This window comes from Mus musculus, chromosome 6 (genome assembly GCF_000001635.26).
Source record: "Mus musculus strain C57BL/6J chromosome 6, GRCm38.p6 C57BL/6J".
In the NCBI taxonomy this organism is placed as follows: Eukaryota; Metazoa; Chordata; class Mammalia; order Rodentia; family Muridae; genus Mus; species Mus musculus.
In genome coordinates, this window is record NC_000072.6 from 106,666,915 (window position 1) to 106,688,003 (window position 21,089).

General features: G+C 39.6%; 1 protein-coding gene across 10 annotated transcripts in view; it reads left to right on the plus strand.

Annotated features, from left to right (window-relative positions):
* Cntn4 (contactin 4) overlaps window positions 1-21,089 on the plus strand; it is a 1,022,510-nt gene that overhangs the window by 989,283 nt on the left and 12,138 nt on the right. For 6 of the 10 annotated variants that reach the window (XM_006506196.3, XM_006506193.3, NM_001364566.1 and 3 more), the window contains 7 exons: window positions 462-620; window positions 5,873-6,022; window positions 7,670-7,740; window positions 8,821-9,055; window positions 11,427-11,539; window positions 12,337-12,523; window positions 12,958-13,070. In XM_006506196.3, coding sequence (XP_006506259.1) covers window positions 462-620; window positions 5,873-6,022; window positions 7,670-7,740; window positions 8,821-9,055; window positions 11,427-11,539; window positions 12,337-12,523; window positions 12,958-13,070 — 1,028 coding nt within the window. Of the gene's footprint in view, window positions 1-461; window positions 621-5,872; window positions 6,023-7,035; window positions 7,357-7,669; window positions 7,741-8,820; window positions 9,056-11,426; window positions 11,540-12,336; window positions 12,524-12,957; window positions 13,071-21,089 lie in introns of those variants that run through there. The other 4 variants (XM_006506197.3, XM_006506198.3, NM_173004.3 and 1 more) reach the window with 2 other exon arrangements.

Sequence of the window (21,089 nt, forward strand, 5' to 3'; positions counted from 1 at the left end):
GAGGGGTCGAGGGAGAGTTACACAAAGAACAAGGGAAAGGACAACTGCTGACATGGGGGCTGAAGTCAGGCGCCAAGCAGCAGGTACTTTGCATCTTATCTCCAGAGCCTTGATCCTCCTCAACAGCCTTGGGAGTCAAGCGGGCCTCAGGCACAGCTCATGTCCTTGGATGTCAGGGGAACTCAGGAAGAGATAGGGAAGAGGGGACTGTTCAAATTTTACAGCCTTAGGTGTTAGGAAGGGAATAAGGAGGAAGGGGGTGGCAACCAGCTCTTAGCACAAGGCCCTTTGACTTGTCAAGGAGATTGTGAAGGGATCACTTTCTCACGGGATGGTCTCTGACAGGCATGTAGATAGTTAAACAAATGATTGAGTGATTCAGTACCCCGTTTAAGTAAGTAGGTCATATACTTGGACATTTGAGTATGCTATCTAATTCTGAATGCCTTGCCCTCTCTTAGGTCCTCCAGGTCCTCCTGAGGCTGTGACCATAGATGAAATCACAGACACCACTGCTCAGCTTTCTTGGAGACCAGGACCTGACAACCACAGCCCCATCACCATGTATGTTATCCAAGCTAGGACTCCATTCTCCGTGGGCTGGCAAGCAGTCAATACAGGTACCATACTGCATGCTGGGTGCTGTTATCTGTCAAAGACTTCTAGAATGAAGTGTGAATGAAATATGGAAGAAGCTAAGCCATTTAAGTCAACACAGTTGCAAATGATACATTGCATCTGCATCTCCCAGACATGAGATAGCTCTAATATGATGTCTTTAATGTTTTCCTCCACACTAACTTACACTAATGTCACTGGACCTGAGCATCAGCATCTATTGAATGATAGCTGTACTATGCTTGGTACTTTTATTTCCTTAAAAAGCTTCAAACTATTTATAAAAATGCAATGGATCAATCTATGTTTTACCCAAAATCACCTTCATTCTACAGAGATCCACATTGGAAAGTAGTAGAAAATGCAAGCCTACAAATCACAGTCTCTGCAAGGTCCATGGACAGCTGTATAGAATAGAATAGAATAGAATAGAATAGAATAGAATAGAATAGAATAGAATAGAATAGAATAGAATAGAATAGAATAGAATAGAATAGAATAGAATAGAATAGAATAGGGCTTGGATTCCTTCTGGTCTGTCTGGGCCAGTGGCCTGAGCAGACTTGGGCGCAAACTCTACAGCCAGTCCGACAACACCCAGAGGCAGCTCTACTCCCAGGTGCTCTAACACACCCAAGATCATATGATCACGGGATCCCATGACCTTGGTCACACCAGGATCTCGGGGTCCCAGAGGCAGCTTGACTCCCAGGAGCTCAGAAACAACCAGGATCACAGGATCCCAAAATCACAGAAGCACAGGGGCAGCTTGTTTCTGAGTTCTTACACAACCAGGATCATAAGGAAGGACAGGCTCTAGTCAGACATAGTCAGGGTACGTAGCACTGGAAATAGTCAGATGGCAGGAGCCAAGAGTAAGAACATAAGAAACAGAAACCAAGGTTACTTGGCATCATCAGAACCCAATTCTCCCACCATAGCAAGTACTGGATACCCCGAATATACCAGAAAAGCAAGATTCAGATCTAAAATCATTTCTCATGGTGATGATAGAGGACTTTAAGGACACATAAATAACTCCCTTAAAGAAATACAGGAGAACACTATCAAACAGGCAAAGGAAAGAAAAAACCACCCAGGATCTAAAAATGGAACTAGAACCAATAAAGAAATCACAAAGGGAGACAACTCTGGAGTTAGAAATCCTAGGAAAGATATCATGAATCATAGATGCAAGCATCACCAACAGAATACAAGAGATAGAAGAGAGAATCTCGGGTGCAGAAGATACCATAGAAAACATTGACACAACAGTCAAAGAAAAAAGCTCCTAATCCAAAACATCCAGGAAATCCAGGGCACAATGAGAAGACCAAGCCTAAGAATAATAGGTATAGAAGAGAGCAAAGATTCCCAACTTAAAGGGCCAGTAAATACCTTCAACAAAATTATAGAAGAAAACCTCCCTAACCTAAAGAAAGAGATGACCATGAACATACAAGAAGCCTACAGAACTCCAAATAGACCTGGACCAGAAAAGAAATTCCTTCCATCACATAATAATAAAAACTCCAAATGCACTAAACAAAGAAAGAATTTTAAAAGCAGTATGGGGAAGAGTCAAGTAACATATAAAGGCAGACCTTTACACCAGACTTACACCAGAGTTACACCAGACTTCTCACCAGAGACTATGAAAGCTAAAAGATCCTGGGCAGATGTCATACAGACGCTAAGAGAACACAAATGGCAGCCCAAACTACTATACCCAGCAAAACTCTAAATTACCATACGCAGCCAAAACAAGATATTCCATGACAAAACCAAATTTATACAATATCTTTCCACAAATCCAGATCTACAAAAAATAATAGATGGAAAACACCAACACAAGGAGTAAATCTACACCCTAGAAGAAGCAAGGAAGTAATCTTTCAACAAACCCACACAAATATAATTCCACCTCTAACAATAAAAACAATGGGAAGCAACAATCACTTTTCCTTAATATCTCTTAATATGAAAACTAATGTTACTAACATGTTATAATCAATTAAAATTAAAAATATAAGAACTTAGAAATTTGTTGGCTGTCATCCAGTGATCTCTCTAATTTGGTAATTGGAGAAATAGATCCAATATTGTACAATCCATATACACTTTCTGCTTGTTTGTACGTGACTAGGTCTTGCTGTATGCCACAAAACGGTCTTGAAATCATGCTTCTCCTGTCTCAGTCTCTCTATTAGTAGTACTGTTTATTTGATGTTTTCACACTATACTATGGTTTTCAGAACACCTTTCCTATTTCAAAATTATTTACACAGCCAAAAGAAACATAGGCCTTTAATTTGGGAGGTGGCTTGTAAGAGAACAGCAAAGAGTGAGACGGAATGCTTTGTTTGATATTTATAATTATTGAATCAATTTTGAATAAGAGGACTTTATAAGTTACTCTTATTCTTAGATGAATGCTTTTCAAAATCATTACAACCAAGGAACCAGAATCTTACCCTCACCTAATGTCTGTGCCACCCTCCAAGCAGAACCATTCTTCATTGAAAAAGTTGATGAAAGACTTCATGGATAGACCATCTCAACACACACAATTTCTTAAATTAATGTAACCTGTTCCCTGTGGGCTGAGAATGAAGACAGTCACTCAAGTCAAATAACTTTGACCATAGCAGGAAATCTGTGTCAAAAAATCGTGCCTACAGTCCATTCCTTGGTGTAGCAGAACTGTCAACTCTTAGCTTAGCTTCTACGGAGGTAAAAATCCTTTGGTGATGTGAGGGACATGGAAGTACAGCCCTATTACAATGAACTCCAATGTCCAAAAATTGTTCTTATTTTGGGTTTGTACCACAGTAAGAGCCAAGATTTTAATCGCTACTAAAAACAAAACAAAGAAACAAAAAAACAAAGACTTTATCTATTTATGTTCATTTAAAAAACTAATAGTGAAAAAAACTAATAGTGATATATTATTTTAAAATATCATACAGTTAATATATTTGGAGTTAATTTATATTGAGAAAAACATGTATTTTCAGTAATGCTGTAGACAAGCATCTACAGAAGACTGTTCAATTGATTGTTTTATATCAAACAACTTTTATAATACTCATTTTTATTATAATATTTTATAAATTTTAATGAGTATGATTAAAAAAAGGTATGGCAGGTTTTATAGGTGGTCTCTGGGAGGAGCTGGGGTACAAAAGGGAAAGAAGAAAGTGATGTAAGTCTACTTACTCAAAGTATGTTTTTAAATGTTAACAAATTCAGATAAATTGAAATTATGTATCCTTTCTCATCATAAGGCAATAAAACCTAAATAAAAAAATTGTGAACGGAATAAGTAAGAGTGAATAAATTTTCAATGAATGAACATAAAAAAATAGAATATCTGAGGACTGTGTGGAGCATTTTGTCTTGCTGCCTCCACCTGTACTTCTATTAATTTGGAGATGACAAGGCAGGAAAATGTTTTAATCATTTTCACAAACTCTTCTCTGTGCTTTCTTTTTTCCTTTTTAGCTTCTTGGTTAGAAGCTGGGTTCTTGGGAGAAACAGTTAAAGACAGATAAAGATTGATTTTGGTTCATGGTTTTACTGATTTTGGTGAATGATTGGCTGGCTTCAGTGCTTGGGGCCTGAAGTCAGCCAGAAGACCATGGTGGTGAGAACATAATGTCTCAGAATGGGAAACTTTGTGATATCTGGGAAACATGAGTGTCAGGAAGGAGCCAAAGATAGGATACTTTTCAAAGGAGTACCCCAGTGCCATGTCACCTCCTAAGATTTTTGTCACTTCCCAAACAACCATGGGTAGTCTAGGACCTAGCTTTTATCATGTGACCCTTTGAGGGAGATTCCAAGTTCAAATTATAACACTATTCTTACTATAAGTAGTGGCACACTGTTATTATAGTGAAGGAATTCTCATACACTCTTTGTTACACAGGTTCACTCAAATCAGACACCAGTTGCTGATACCATAAGACACAAAGTGTTCAAGGATCAAAGGTGTTTTACTAGATAATTATCAGTTTACATGTTCCTCTGTATTTACTATATAATACTGGGTCTATATATAATCTTTACAGCTATTCTAACAGTAAAGTAAAATGATTATATTCACTCTAAAATTTTGTAATCATTCCTCTTTAACAGACACGGAAAATGAAGTTCTACAGAGTTCTGTTGCTTAGCATAGTAAACATAATGATCCAGTTTACTTATCTTTCTTCCTAACGCACCTCTCTGAATCCTCTTTGACAGAAAGCCAAAGCTTACAGACAGGAAACCACTTCTAAGATGTGATAAGCTAAAGAAATTGGAGGTGGGGGGGATCAAAATATATATGAGGTCCTTAAAAACTTAACACAAATCTTATAAAAATTGGACTGACAACATAATTTTTATATGTTGCATCAAATTGTGCCTAGCATTTATTTCTGCTTCAAGACATCAAGGCCACACAGCAATCCTTTGGTTCTAAAGGACTGTGTATCTTGCTTGCAGGAACTTATGTTTGTTTCTACCTGAAATGTCATCTCAGAAAAAAAAAAAAAAGAAATATTGGCAGGTGTTGGGGTTGGTAAAAGGATTAAGACCTATGAGGAATGATAATAAAATTTTACCAAAACAATTATAGCATTAATATGAATGAGCAAAGAAAGATAAAATATTAGAAGTACTGATCCACAGATAGGAACAACAGTGTTATAATTTGAACATGAAATGTCCCCAACAAAGTCATGCGATGAAAGTTTTGTTCTAAGCCATAGGCACTATTTTGGGAGCCGATGAAAGCTTAGGAAGAGGGTCTAGCTGGAGGTCATTGGCGTACTCCTTTGACAAATATCCTGTCATTGGCCCCTTCCTGTTTCTCTCTGTTTCCCAGACACCATGTGTCTAGCTCTGAGATACCATGTTCTCACCACCATGGTATTCTGCAGCCAACCTTTGACCAACACCTTGAAAAGCATGAGCAGAAATAAATCCTTATCCCTCTTAAGCTTTTGCTCTGAAGTGTTTAACAAAAAGAAACTAACACAAAAGCACAAAAGGGAAAAGAAAGCACAAACAAGAATTTGTGCATTTGATATAAAAACATGTCCCTAGGTCTTCATCACTATCCCAGTAGGATAATTACAATACGCTCCCTGGAAGTGGTAGTGGTGCTGATAATAGTGGTGGTAAATACTCCTGTAATCATCTCTACATTTCAGGGGCCCAAGCGAATTCTCTTAAACCCTCTCACCCACCTTTTGATATCTTTTAGTTCCAGATCTCGTCGACGGGAAGACATTCACAGCAACTGTGGTGGGTTTGAATCCTTGGGTTGAATATGAATTCCGCACTGTTGCAGCTAATGTGATTGGCATTGGGGAACCCAGCCGGCCCTCAGAGAAACGGAGGACAGAAGAGGCTCGTGAGTACCACTCAAGATATGCATTGTCTGTTCTGGTTGCTCCCATTCCTTAAGGCAGTGGTTCTCATCCTGGAGGTGCAATGACACTTTCACAGTGGTCACCAAAGGCCATTGGAAAAGACAGATATTTACATTATGAGTCACAACAGTAACAAAATTACAGTTATAAAGTAGCAACAAAAAACGTTTTTATGGTTGGGGAGCACCACAACATATTAAATGGTCACAGCATTTGGAAGGTTGAGAAGCGCTGTCTTAAAGAGGATCCTTGACTTCTTCCTGATAATTAGTTTCAATTAGCTCTATATCTACACAGCTTTCCCCTTAAAGGATCATAATGAACACAAACCAGGCCAGGAGAAGCTCAACCTTTCTGGTTCTGAGATGTAATCAACTTCTTAATCCTCTTTATTTGAGTCTAGTGGTAGAGCACAAAACAGCATAATACTTCCAAAGTCAACTCTCTCTTCTCATGTGTCAGAAAAAAAAAACCAAAAACAATCAAAAACAAACAGAAATCACAGATGGTCAGAGAACATTTCCTCAGAAGTCTTTACTAGCATTTTCTTAGGACATAAACCATTGTCCCAAGTAATGAATGAGAGTAGCCTGTTTGATAAACACATAATGAAATGTTGTACAGTCAACTCAGGCAGATTACGCTCTTGTCAACTGGAAGATCCTGTTATATGGCCTCTGTAGAGCTCCCAGCCATGAAAATAACAATGATTTCTAAAGGCATAGCAAGATCCTAAGCAGACCAGCAATTTCACCTTATTCTTAGAATTGATGAAATAAAAAAATCCATGTATTGCTGCTGCCTTTAATCAGGGGAATATACTGACTGGCCAGGTGCAATCCTCAGCTAGATATTTCAAGAATCTGCCTGGAGCCCTTTATTTAGATGATGGCATAAGTAATCCTAGGCTCTCTTCCCACATCTCCAAATCTATAACTCAAGTGTGCCCTGTAATCCTGAGAAGGAAGTGAGTCTGATTTCCCCTCTTTTACAGAGAACACTGGGGATCAGAGAGGTTAAGCACAGTGAGCCAGGGGTCAACCTAAATCCACCACTTCCTTCAACACCCAGCTCAAAGCTCACCTTCTTCTGAGAAGCCATTAGCCCAGCACTTCTCTGAGCAACCTGCTACTCCAGAACACCACTGCTCTTCTCCATTCTGTCTGCGACATCATTGGGTGTTGTCCAAGTTTCTCTGTGATCTTCTGCATGTGCTCTCATTCTCCCACTAGATTGTAAGCTCCAAGTGGGCACAGTTTGTCCTGTCTTTTCCTTGTGTTGCCACCACATGACTAATAAATGTCTAACCAAGCAAGAGAACAGATTCTTCAGTCCTTTCTTCGTCTATGAACTCCTAGGTCTTTAGGGACGGAGCTAAACAATTGGTTGGTCAGTGTGTAGACCCCATTGAACCAGAAACGGGTAATTAAGAGCACTTTCCTTGGGAGATCTTGCTTCTGTAAGCCAGTACAGTGCTCCCCTTGAGGATGTCATTTCTGATATCCAAAAACAAAGGGACATGTGCCCAAGTACTCAACAACCGTGAGGCATCCCATCTAGGTAACCTTCCTGGCTACCATTTGCCATTAACACCTGAAATAATTTGATTTCTGTTTTGTCTCCTGCAGTCCCTGAAGTCACCCCGGCTAACGTCAGTGGTGGTGGAGGCAGCAAATCTGAACTGGTTATAACCTGGGAGGTAAATCCATCACAGAACCAAAGGGACATGAATTTATCTGGGCTGTTTTGCTATTTCCCTCCATATGACAAGGAGCCAGGAACTGTTCCCCTCTGTTTCCAAGAAATCTATTAATGGCTGTCAGGAAGTAAAAGTGCTTGGCCACCCATTGTTGAAGCAAGTTTTAGTTTGACTGCTCACAGGGGGAAAAAAATCATGAAAGAGAAGATAACACAGGTTTTTAAAAAAAAAACAAAACAATAAGGAAGTCTGGTTCTGAGAAGACCAGTCTTTCTTTTCTTTCTGAATTGCTGCATGGTCAATTGATTTAAAACATCTGCTAGCTATAGACTGAGCGTCCCAGAACAATTTCCTGGCAGTTGGCTTTGCTTCTGGGCTGTGAGGTATTTCTTTAAACAACCTGGAGGAAGGTTAGTGACCAATTTATTAAAAATTGATTTTGAGAGAGGAGGTGGAAGCTTCAGAAAAGGCTTGAAATGTGTTCCAAAGATTTTAGACAATGTCCCCTGAAATAAAAAGCCTTTCATTCACCCAGAGCCCCAGCAGAGCAAGAAAAGAAATCCCCCACTACCCCTGCCTCCTAGCCGAGCTCAGAGCCTCGTAGGGGCAGGATCTTGCCTGAACAGAGATGGCCCTCTTTTGTGAATTCGTTCATCTATTTGACACCCAAGGAAAATGATTACTGGATGGTGTGTGATGGAAGGGCTTCTCTTTTCTTTTCTTTTTCTTTCTTTCTTTTTTTTTTAACTTTGTTTTGTTTTTGTTTTCGTTTTTGTTTTTGTTTTAATCAACTGTGTGGTTACTTGAACATTATTGGTTGAGTTGAGTCCAGGTTACCAGAACCCAACTCTCCAGAGCTGACCTTCATTTCATTTTCAAGGCTCTGGTATCACATGAATACCTGAGGCTGGTAAAGGATAGCCCTAAGTTTAAAATGTGCCGGCAAGTAAAACCCAATTTCAATTGGTGAGGCATAGTCTTTAGCAGTTGAATCACCCGAAGCAAGAACTGGGGAGTCCCCTTTAATATTTGAATCAAACTATTGTGCTTTCTGAGTACAACCTCCCTTCCTCCCCCCAGACAGTCCCTGAGGAATTACAGAATGGCAGAGGCTTTGGTTACGTGGTTGCCTTCCGGCCACATGGCAAAATGATCTGGATGCTGACCGTGCTGGCTTCAGCTGATGCCTCCAGATACGTGTTCAGGAATGAGAGTGTGCGTCCATTCTCTCCCTTTGAGGTTAAAGTGGGTGTCTTCAATAACAAAGGGGAAGGCCCTTTCAGTCCCACCACGCTGGTGTATTCTGCTGAAGAAGGTATGGTTCATGCTACCTCGATATTTCTTCAATTCTAAATGGTGTTCCTTTCAGGATATACCATCAACTTATAACAGACATATAAATCAAAAGGATAGCTTCATTGCAGACAAGTATACTATAAATCATTGGCTCGCTATCTACCATATGCTGTGTGTGTGTGTGTGTGTGTGTGTGTGTGTGTGTCTGCCTCTCTGTGTCTCTCTCCTTCTCTCCCTCTCTCTGTCTCTCTTTGTGTGTCTCTTGCTGTCTCTCTTTGTCTCTGTGTCTCTGTCTCTGTGTCTGTCTGTCTGTCTGTCTGTCTGTCTCTCTCTCTCTCTCTCTCACACACACACACACACACACACACACACACACACACACACACACACACTCTCTGACCATGTGTGTACACTCCAGTAATCCCAGAATATGGGCGTTTGAAGCACATTAGCTAGTTTGAGACCAGCCTGGGGTACATATTTTAATCTGTTTCCAAAACAAGAAAACTCATTAACAACTCAATCATATGTGAAAACACATGGCTCTCCACCAAATCATTACATTGTTAAGGAACAACCAAGGTTGCAAATGCCCTGTGTTATCTTCAGATATATTTTTCTATGTGTCTATTATCAATCTATTGATACATAAATACCCTGTACCTGTGTGCTATCATTATTTTAAAAGAATCATATTTTTCCCTTTAGATGAATATCAAAATGGAATGTTTCACTCTCTCCCATCGCTTGTGTTTTAAGCCATTTTGCTATGACTATCACTTCATAGGAGAGGAAATCATGAAGCAGCTTGATTTCCATTCACACTGCCATAATGTTCCAGGATCCTCATACTTAATTCTTCCAGGAGGGTCCTGCATTCAGAATGCCTCTCACATAGTCCCAAGTATGCTCAGAGCTTACCCTTGTTGTAATGATGATATTCAGAATTAAATCACAGGACAGCATATAAAAGTTGAGACATTAGTTTGGAGTCATCAAGGAAACTACATGCTCTTTTTCTTGTAGAGAAATGATTCCCATAGAGGCTGACTCTCACAGCTCTCCCCTACATACTACATACTACATACTACATACTACATACTACATACTACATACTACATACTACATACTACATACTATAACCACATGCAAAAGTCTGGGTACGATCCGAACCAAATCTGTCTCCTTGCAGGTGCTTCTGCATTTCCTATTCTCTGTTTTACTCATGTTATAAATCCCTACTCATTCTTCTGGCCCTTCCTTGAACAGCAAAGATTTTCTGTGATCCCCTAAGCCTGCTGCATGGAATAGGTGTTTATGTCTCAGGCCTTGAGACTTAATATCTGCATTTTCCCCTATGATAATGTTGATGCCAACATATTTAAAGTTTTGAAGCTTTGGTATATGTTCTCATGAAAGACAGTGTTTCCTAAGGATAGCTGATGTTTTTCCCCTGTGTATCAGGTGGTGACATTTTAAAAATTCTGAATTAACACACAATCAGAATCTTATTGTTATGTGTAAATAGAGATCTCCATGTCCAATATTTCCTGGAGTATGCAATGTAGAGGAGTATACAAAATGACACTAAATTATAACAGATAAATGTGTTAGCTTTAAGAGGAGTCTTATTTTAGCATGTGCTGGGGCTTAAGAGAATAAAAATGATGCTTTTGTTTATCAGTAATGGGTCCATGGAACAGATGTAGTTTTAAAAGTATCAAATAGTCATGTACTGATTTGAATTACATTTTAAAAAGCACATAGCTACCCAAGGTAAAATTTTGTGAATGTTATTATTTAAGTCATGGCTAAACTAGGATTTTTCAGTAAGGTAGAATAGTAAAAGAAAATTTTATATACAAATGGTGTACAACTTGCATAAAAATCTGGCAAAAGCAACTAGAATGTGAAAAACTATTGGTTCAGTCTACTGTTTGCACTTGGGAATACTGAGTCCCTGAAACTGTAAATGACTTGTCTAGGGTTTTAGAGATTATCTTATAAAACTAAGCCACCAGGCAGCTTTCGTGAAATGTAGTCAATTCTGTTAACTATGCTCATTTCTTTCTCGATTGTTTTCATAATCCAGCAACTGAGACTATAACTCAACTAAGAAAGAGCTACCCAAACAAGTTGTTGACTATGAAAACTTATTGCTAAACTTGCCCTTGGGTGACTTTAATTCCATTTACTGCAGTGTAGACCTTTGTAAAACTTCAGAAGTATCTCTTTCCTAACCACCACACTACAACTTAAAATTGTTTGTTTGGGGGAGGGATTGTGTGTCTCACAAGTACCATGGGTTCTTTTTGCCTTCTAACTCCATTTAAAGAAGCTTGCTGTGATGAAGCTGACCCAGCAGTTAATTTTCCTGAATTCATTTGTAGAACCCACCAAGCCACCAGCCAGTATCTTTGCCAGGAGTCTTTCTGCCACGGATATCGAAGTTTTCTGGGCCTCCCCTATTGGAAAGAACAGAGGACGGATTCAAGGTTATGAGGTAAGATAGAGACCAGTGCATTTGATCTACATCTCTCGGTGAGACCTCTAAGGCACGTTCACTGATGGGAGAAGACCCACATTGTCTGACACAGGTATCTGTTCTAGAGGTCTAGTTCTACGGTACTGTTAATAGAAGCACTGAAGAATCTACTGTGAGACCACCCTTTACCTATTTTTATGCTTAAGTTTATTATTATATTTCTCTCTCTTTCTTTACCTAAAGATTTGCAATACAGTTGGTAAAAAGAGCTTAAATGCGATATGCCCGTAGGGATCGGGAGATCGCTTTAGGAGTCAAGTGTGTTCATTGCTCTTGCAGAGGATCTGAGTTCCGTTTCCAGCATCCTTCCTAGGGAAATCAACAACTGCCTGTAACTCCAGCTCCAGGGGAATCAATGATTTCTTCTGGTCTTTGTGGTTACCTATATTCACATATACACACACATGCACATACACACACAATTTTTTTAAAAAATTCTTTAGAAATATTTTTTTTCAATATCATATGTTTAGAATGACCTGAACTCAAAACAAAGGTGCAGGAAATGACAGAAATAGCCATTGATGAGTCTCCACACTGGCCATCTCAGTGGGAAAAAAGACAAAAGCAGATTTTCTTACTGTGGATAATTTTGCAGATCATGTGGATCTCCTTGTTCTAAAAGCTCTGTCCATGAGTTAACATAGAAATTTACCTCCATCATGAGAACTTGCATAACAATATGATTACCTGATGACATTGGAAGTCTCCCCAGTGGATATAATTTCCAAGGTCGTTCTTTTTATTTTCTCAAGGTAAAATATTGGAGACATGATGACAAGGAAGAAAATGCTAAAAAGATACGAACAGTTGGAAATCAGACATCCACAAAAATCACCAACTTGAAAGGAAGTGCTCTGTATCACTTATCTGTCAAGGCGTATAACTCAGCTGGGACAGGACCCTCCAGTGCAACAGTCAATGTCACGACCAGAAAGCCACGTAAGGACAGAGTTGTTCAGAAATATTTTGGGGATTCATCAAACATACTCCAAGTTCATTACCTATCCCCACCTCCCAGGGATCATTTGCATACTAATTGGTATCATTATATGGATTCAAATGCACCTTAGCATTTTAACTGAACCTTTCAGAATAGCATGCCAAATTCATTGCTCCAGAGGACAGAAAGATAAATGTTTCTCTCCTCACTGAGAAGGACTACTTCTTTTAGCTATAAATGGTAGGCGACCAACTGAATCTTTTTCCATTTGCAATGCTGTATCTCGTCAGATTTCAGTGACCTTGAAGACACATATTAGTGCAATCGCCCATTAAATTGCCTCTACTCTCGAATTCTAGTAAGGGGATATTCCTCGGAATCCATTGAGATTTAATAATCTGTGACTTCGTCTATCTTAATTTTTTTTTTATAGCACCAAGCCAACCCCCTGGAAACATCATATGGAATTCATCGGACTCCAAAATTATCCTGAACTGGGATCAAGTGAAGGCCCTGGATAATGAGTCAGAAGTAAAAGGATACAAAGTGGGTAATTTCTTTTTGCAAGGACACCTAATCCTGCTCTTAGCAGGAAGGGAGTCTGCTGGGCAGCAGCAGATGCTCCATTTTCTAATTCATTCCTGATGGGCTTCCCTGCTGAATGCTTCCCATTTAGGAATCTCTACCCTAAAGTAGACTCATCTAAGCTTTATGTATGCTCTGTCTTAACTTTTCAGGACTTAGGCTATCACCTGGGTGAGCCAGTCCTTCTTTTCTTTTGTAAATAACAGACAATCAGCTTGGAAAAGAAAAAAAAAAGTCTTAATTTGGTTTACACTTGAGGAAGTCAGTCCATGGTCAATTAACTGTTGCTTTTGGACCTCTAGCAATATATCAGGCCAAAGAGATGCAGTACATGGTGGCCAGCATGCAGAGAGAGGGAGAGAGGGAGAGAAGGAAAGAGGGAAAGAGGAAGATAGAAAGAGTGAGAGAAACAGAGACAGACAGAAACACAAAGAAAGAGATACACACACACACACACAGAGAGAGAGAGAGAGAGAGAGAGAGAGAGAGAGAGAGAGAGAGAGAGAGAGAGAGAGAGAGAGACTAGGATTCTGTCTTAGTCAGAGTTTTTATTCCTGCACAAACATCATGACCAAGAAGCAAGTTGGGGAGGAAAGAGTTTACTCAGCTTAAACTTCCCATCACCAAAGGAAGTCAAGACTGGAACTCAAGCAGGTCAGGAAGCAGGAACTGATTCAGAGGCCATGGAGCGATGTTTCCTACTGGCTTGCTTCCCCTGACTTGTTCAGCTTGCTTTCTTATAGAACCCAGATTACCAGCCCAGAGATTGTACGACCCACAAAGGGCCCTCCCCCTTTGATCACTAATTGAGAAAATGCCCCACAGCTGGATCTCATGGAGGCATTTCCACAACTGAAGCTCCTTTCTCTGTGATAACTCCAGCTGTGTCAAGTTGATACAAAACCAGCCAGTACAGATTCCATTCTGCAATCCCCTGCAAAAGTCCTCACAAAGTCTACCCCTTGTAGGTTCCACCATCTCCAGGTAACACTACAGGATGGAGATCAAGCCTTTAACCTATAGACTTCTGGGGAACAGGTACAAAAGCTACAACTTCATATAAATGTTAGGTTTCTGTGACCTAGATCAGAAATTGTTAAAGGCTCTGTGGTTGGGATTCTACAAAATCCACCCCCTCCCCCGAAAAAAAAAACCCAGCCCTTTAGCCCTTTAGCCCTTTAGCCCTTTACCATTTGCCTTTGACAGCTTGGCTTTATTTTCTCAGTGTGTGTGCTCACGTGAGTATGCAGTGTATCTGTGTGCACATGAGTATGTGTGTGTGTTTAACTAACATTACTAACTTCCCAATGTCACTCTCAATCCTGCTCTTTTTTTTCTATAGAAAGCTTCCCTATAAAAGAATAGGCTAAAAATGTTGACTGCCCCATCATGTAAAAGCTCTCTTGTCTTTGAAATGAACACACACACACATACAAACACACACACATACAAACACACACACACATGCATTCATGTGTGCCCCTGGTTGAAAGACAGAGTTTTATCTTATGGAACTGAGGTTTCAGAAACCTCTGATCTCCCTGACATGGAACTGAACTCAGGCCCTCTATCAAAGCAGTACATACTCTTGATGGCTATGTGATTTCTCCAGCCTGTGACTAAATGAAAACTTCCCATTGCCATTGAAAATTGGGCTAAAATATGATTTTACAGCCTTCACTTGGCCAAAATGGACAGAGTCAGTGCTTAGCCTCCCTAAGATAAGTCGCACATGTGAGGCTTTCTCACCAGGAATGGCTTCGCAAAAGCTAGAGGGCAGCCAGAGATCGCTCAGACTTTCCCCATGGGAAACTTGGGCTTTCTTACCGTGTGGCCATCTCAGGTAGCTGAACCTCTGCTAGGGCCCTTAGCTTCAGTGGAAGGGAGCAGTGAGTAAAAGCTATGTGTCCTTTGTAAAGCTAAGGATGAACCTAGCTGCTGTGAGGCCAGCTCAGATTTAAAGGGATGAAGGTGGAGAAGACATATGCAAGAAATAGTTTGTCATCCCTACGTGAAGGACACTGAGTGTGTAAGAAAAAGCAGACTTGGCTGCCTCCAAATGTGTAGGTCAGATGAATATCTGAGCAGACCATGACCAGGGGTCTGGCCCAACCTCTGCACGGAATGAAGGAAGGAACTGCATTTGTTTAGCTGGAAGAAAGTAAGTGCTCAGAAGCAAAACGTTCAAGTATGTAAAGAGACTTGACTAATAATGAGTAAATTGTTCCAAATTCTGTATGACTAATGAAAATGTTGACTTCCAAGCTCTTCACCTGGAGAAAAATTCAAAATTGTAGACTTCATTTTATAATCTTCCTTAAATAATGGAAACAATACGAGGGCTTATTTAAGCGAACTTGCAAAATTGCAAGGAAAGTCACTTTTTTTTTTCTTTTAATGGATTACTGTAAAATCACTGCTGTCAGAGGCATGTCAACATGACCATGGAAATAACAGTTTATAAAGAGCTTTGTAAAATGTCACTCTTCCTGAGGATAGATGGGCTGCAAAATGCCCTTAACTTGACCAGTGCACTGAATTTTCTTCCCTGACATCTCAATAGAACATGGCATAGCTAATGCCAGCTTACTTCCAGCAATGGAGAAGAGTCCATCTTCCTTTACACTAAGTCCATTCTTAAACAACTTGGCTTTCAGAAAGTACAACTGAGCCAAAATGTGTCGTTATGTCGTCTGGGCTGGTGGACCACAGTCTTATCCCTTTGAGTCCTGGGGAACAATTCTAATGGACTTTACCCTTGTTTTCAGGCTGCTACCGAAATAAAATAACATGCAGAGAAGCTTCCCAAAGTATTTGAGGCAACCAGAAAAAAGATTAGAGATCATCTAGTAAAACTCCTTATTTCTTATATCAGCATTCAAGCCCATCCTTAGTCTTTTGGGGTGTCTATGGCTTTATCAGGTACAAAGAGTAGTTGCCATGTTGAGACTTGCTGACTGGTAACAATTAACTTTGTTGACAGTCAGTGCTTTGTATAGCAGTTTCTTCCCACAAATACTCACACCAGATTCTCACTGTAACATCTTCCCAAGAAGGCCCATCTTGAGTGTATTGCCCCTTCAGACATGTCTGCCTGCACACAGGCTAGACCAAGCATCATCCATCATGGAGGGAATATGAAGGGCAAAGCAGGCCAAGAGAAACATAGAACATTTGATTTAGCAGAAGAGGCCTGTTGTTCTTCATATAGGATTTAGGGAAACTATTTTTACTTCTGTAGTAATAGAATGAAGTGTGGGAGTAAATTAAAACTGGGGCATTTAGTTCTCTTTCTGATTCAAATATCAGATCAAATGAGGTCATCCTTTAGGGTGTTAGGCATGTCATTTATATCTTTTGGATTTAGACTTTGAGAATATAGAAACTGCTGGCATGGCTGATCCAATATTAGGAGAAAGTTATTGTTTTTGTTTTTTTTTCTTGTGAATAAGAGAAAAAAAATATCCAGAGGCATCTGAAAAATTCCAGAGAGAAGGAAGCAGACTGGACATGGTCAGGCTTAGGGAAAGGGGAGAGCAGGAGAAAATAGTGGAGAAGGCAGGAGACAGAATAGAGCATAGTGAGAGAGAATCTTGAGAATAGAAAACAAGAGAGGATGTGGACTGGGCAAATCATAAGGGTTATAAATAGGATGAACAGCTTTGGGACAGGGAGAGGCCCAGAGAACTAGCATGGATTTTAAAAGACATAACAGGTATTTGTGATTCTGAAGGAGCCTGCAGGCCAATATACTGATTGGTGCCACAGGTAGTAACATGCCCCTTCTGCCAGTAGTAATAGAAATGAATCCTTTTGGCAGATGGGAATCAGTTTCACAAGTTCCCAAGGAATGCTAGGTTTTATCTAACCTCTAGAAATCTTTCTGTAGTCCAGCTTATGCTAATTTCTGGATATATGGACATCCTAAGACCTAAGAATTAGATTTGAAGGAGTAACCTCTGGTCTCAGTATGGCAAAATAAATTGTGCACACAAATAAGTGAATTAAGGTGAGTGAGCTTATTCAACAAATACTCTAGACATCTATCCAAGGTTCTTTACTATTATTATTGCTTTTATTTGTTTTAAGTCTAGATGCTGACCGCTTCAGGTCCACCCTTCTATGGTTGCTCATCCTATTCCTCCTCCCCCTATCTTCAAGAGGATGTTCCCCACCCTCCAGGCCTCTCCTCTCCCTGGGGCCTCAAGACTCTTGAGGGTTAGGCACTTCTTCTTCAACTGAGGCCAAACCAGCAGTCCTCTGCTGTATATGTCAAGGGCCTTGGACCAGCTCATGTATGCTTCCTGGTTGGTGGCTAAGTGTCTGAAAGATCTTAGGGGTCCAGGTTAGTTGAGACTGCTAGTCTTCCTATGGGGTCACCCTCCTCCTCAGTTTCTTCAAGCCTTTTTCTTATTCAACCACAGGGATCCCCGAGTTCCGTCCAATGGTTGGATGTATCTGCATCTGTCTCAGTCAGCTGTTTGTTGGACCTCTCAGCGGACAGCCATGCTAGGCTCTTGTCTGCAAGCATATCATAGCCTTAATAATAGTGTCAGGCCTTGGAGTCGACCTATGATATGGATTCCAAGTTGGGCCTGTCACTGGATCTCCTTTTCCTCAGTCTCTTTTTCATTTATGTCCCTGCAGTTGTTTTAGACAGGAACAATTCTGGGTTAGACTTTTTGACTGTGAGATGGCAACCCTATCTCTCCACTTGGTGCCCTGTCTTTCTTCTAGAGGTGGGCATTTCACCTGAGTACTGAGTCTCTGACTTCCCAGGTTTCTGGTACTTTCTAGAGGGTCCCCCACATCTCACTCCCTGAGTTTACATGATTACATTCATTGTGTTGGCCCACAGAGCTTCTCTCCTGTCTACCCCTCCATACCTGATCTTGTTCCCCTTCCCCCTTCCCTCTACCACCCAGGTTTCTCTCTCCTTCTGCCTCCCGTGATTGTTTTCTTCTCCCTCCCAAGTGGGATTGAAGCATCCTCACTTGAGCCCTTCTGCTTGTTAACCTTTAGTTCTGTGGATCATATCCTAGGTATTCTGTACTTTTTTTGGCTAATATCCACTCATTAGTGAGTCCTTTTGGATCATGTCCTTTTGGATCTGAGTTACCTCATTGATAGGATGATATTTTCTAGTTCTATCCAATTGACTGCAAAACTTATGATGTCCTTGTCTTAATAGGAGAGTAGTATTCCATTATGTAAATGAGCCACATTTTCTGTATCCTTTCTTTGGCTGAGGGACATCTGGGTTGTTTCCAGCTTCTGGCTATCACAGATGAACATAGTGGATCACATGCCTCTGTGGTATGGTGGAGCGTTTTGGGGGTATATGCCCAAGAGTAAGATAGCTGGGTCTTCAGGTAGATCTGTTTCTAATTTTCTGAGGAACTTCTAGCTTGATCATGGTGAATGATATTTTTGATGTGTTCTTTGATTCGGTTTGCTAGAAATGTATTGAGTATTTTTGCATCAATATTCATAACTGAAATTGGCATGAAGTTCTCTTTCTTTGTTGGGTCTTTGTATGCTTTAGATGTCAGAGTAATTGTGACTTCATAGAATTCCCTTCTGTTTTTATTTTATGGAATACTTTGATGAGTATTAGTATTAGCTCTTCTTTAAAGATCTGGTAGAATTCTGCACTAAAGTCATCTATCCCTGGGCCTTTTTTGTTTTGTTTGTTTGGTTGTTGATTTGTTGTTTTTTGTTTGTTTGTTTTTTGTTTTTTGTTGGGAGGTTTTGAATGACTTCTATTTCCTTAGAGAATATGGGACTATTTAGATGGTTTATCTATCTGATCCTGATTTAACTTTGGTATCTGGTATCTGTCTAGAAAACACTCCATTTCATCTAGATTTTTCAGTTTTGTTAAGTATAGGCTTTTGTAGTGGGGTATGGTAAATTTTTTTAATTTCCTCAGTTTCTGATGATATATCTCCCTTTTCATTTCTGATTTTGTTAATTTGGATATTAGCTCTGTGTCCTTTAGTTAGGTTGGCTAGAGATTTCCCTTTCTTGTTGATTTTCTCAAAGAAGCAGCTTTTGTTTTGGTTGATTCTTTGTATCATTCTCTTTGTTTCTATTTGGTTGATTTTGGCCCTAAGTTTGGCTATTACCCCCTGTCTACTTCTCTTGGGTGTGTTTTTTTTTCCTTTCTGTTCTAGTGCTTTCAAGCATACTGTTAAGTTGCTAGTATAGGATTCTTTACAAGGGCACTCACTGCTATTAATTGTCCTCTTAGCACTCTTTTTTTGTCTCCCATAAGTTTGGATATGCTGTGTCATCATTTTCATTGAATTCCAAGGAGTCTTTAACTTCTTTATTTTTTCCTTGACCACATTATTATTGAGCAGAATTTTTTTCAGTTTCCATGGGTATATGGGTTTTCTGTTGGTTTTCTGTTTTGTTGTTCTTTAAGTCTAACCTTAATCCATGGTGATCTGATAAAATGCATGGAATTATTTCAATCCTTTTGTATTTGTTGAGGCTTGTTTTGGGACTGATTATTTGGTCCATTTTGGAGAAGGAACCATGAGCTGCTGAGAAGGTACATTCTTTTGTTTTAGTGTGAAAAGTGAAGTCTATCTGGCTCATAGCTTCTATTAGTTTCACTGTGGCTCTGTTTAGTTTCTGTTTCAATTATCTGTCTATTAGTGAGAGTGGGGTGTTGAAATATCCCACTATTATTGTATGGGGTTCAATGTGTGTCTTAATCTTTAGTAAAGTTTCTTTTATGAATGTGGGTACACTTGCATTTGGGGCATAGATGTTCAGAATTGAGACTTTCTCTTGGTTGATTTTTCCTTTAACGAATATGAAGAATCCTTCCCCAACTCTTAATAACTTTGGGTTTAATGTCTCTTTTATTAGATAGCAGAATGGCACCTCTTACTTGTTTCTTAGGACCATTTGCCTGGAAGACTTTTTTCCAGTCTTTTACTCTGGGGTAGTGTCTGTCTTTGTCATTGAGATGTGTTTCTTGTATGCAGCAAAATGCTGGATCCTGCTTGTGTATCCAGTCTGTTAGCTTATGTCTTTTTATTGGTGAATCGAGTCCATTGATATTGAGAGCTATTAAAGACAGATGATTGTTAGTTCCTGTTATGTTTGTTGTTGTAGGTGGCATTATGTGTATGTGATTCTCTCCTTTTGGTTTTGTTGTGAGATGATTAATTTCTTGTTTTTTTCTTTGGTGTAAATACCCTCCATGCGTTGGAGTTTTCCTTCCAGTTTGATTAAATTGGGTTTTGTCATGGAATATTTTGGTTTCTCATTCTATGATGATTGAGAGTTTTGCAGGGTATAGTTGCCTGGGGTAGCATTTGTGTTCTCTTAGGGTCTGCATGGCCTCTGTCTAGGCTCCTCTGTTTTTTTGGGTCTCTGTTGCAAAGTCTGTTGTAATTCTAATAAATCTGCCTTTATATGTTGCTTGCCCTTTTTCCCTTACAGCTTTTAATATTTTTCTTTGTTCTGTACATTTATTGTTTTGATTATTATGTGACGGAAGGATTTTCATTTTGGGTGTTCTGTACACTTCTTGTATATTTATGGCCATCTCTTTCTTTAGATTGAAAAAGTTTTCTTCTATGATTTTTGTTGAAGGTATTTTCTTTTCCTTTACCTGGGATTTTTGCTCTCTTCTATTTCTATTATGTTTAGGTTTGGTCTTTCCATTATGTTCTGGGTTTCTTGAGTGTTTAGGGTTAGGAGTTTTTTATGATTTGTATTTTCTTTGTTATGCCAATATTTTCTATGCCTGAGATTCTCTCTTTTATCTCTTATATTCTATTGTTGATTCTTGCATCTGTAACTCCTGAACTGTTTCCTGGGTTCTCCATTTCCAGGGTTGCCTTCATTTGTGTTGCATCTGAAGCTCCTGACCTTTTTCCTTGGTTCTCCATTTCCAGGGTTGCCTTCATTTGTGATTTCTTATTGTTTCTACTTCCACTTTTAGGTCTTGGACTACTT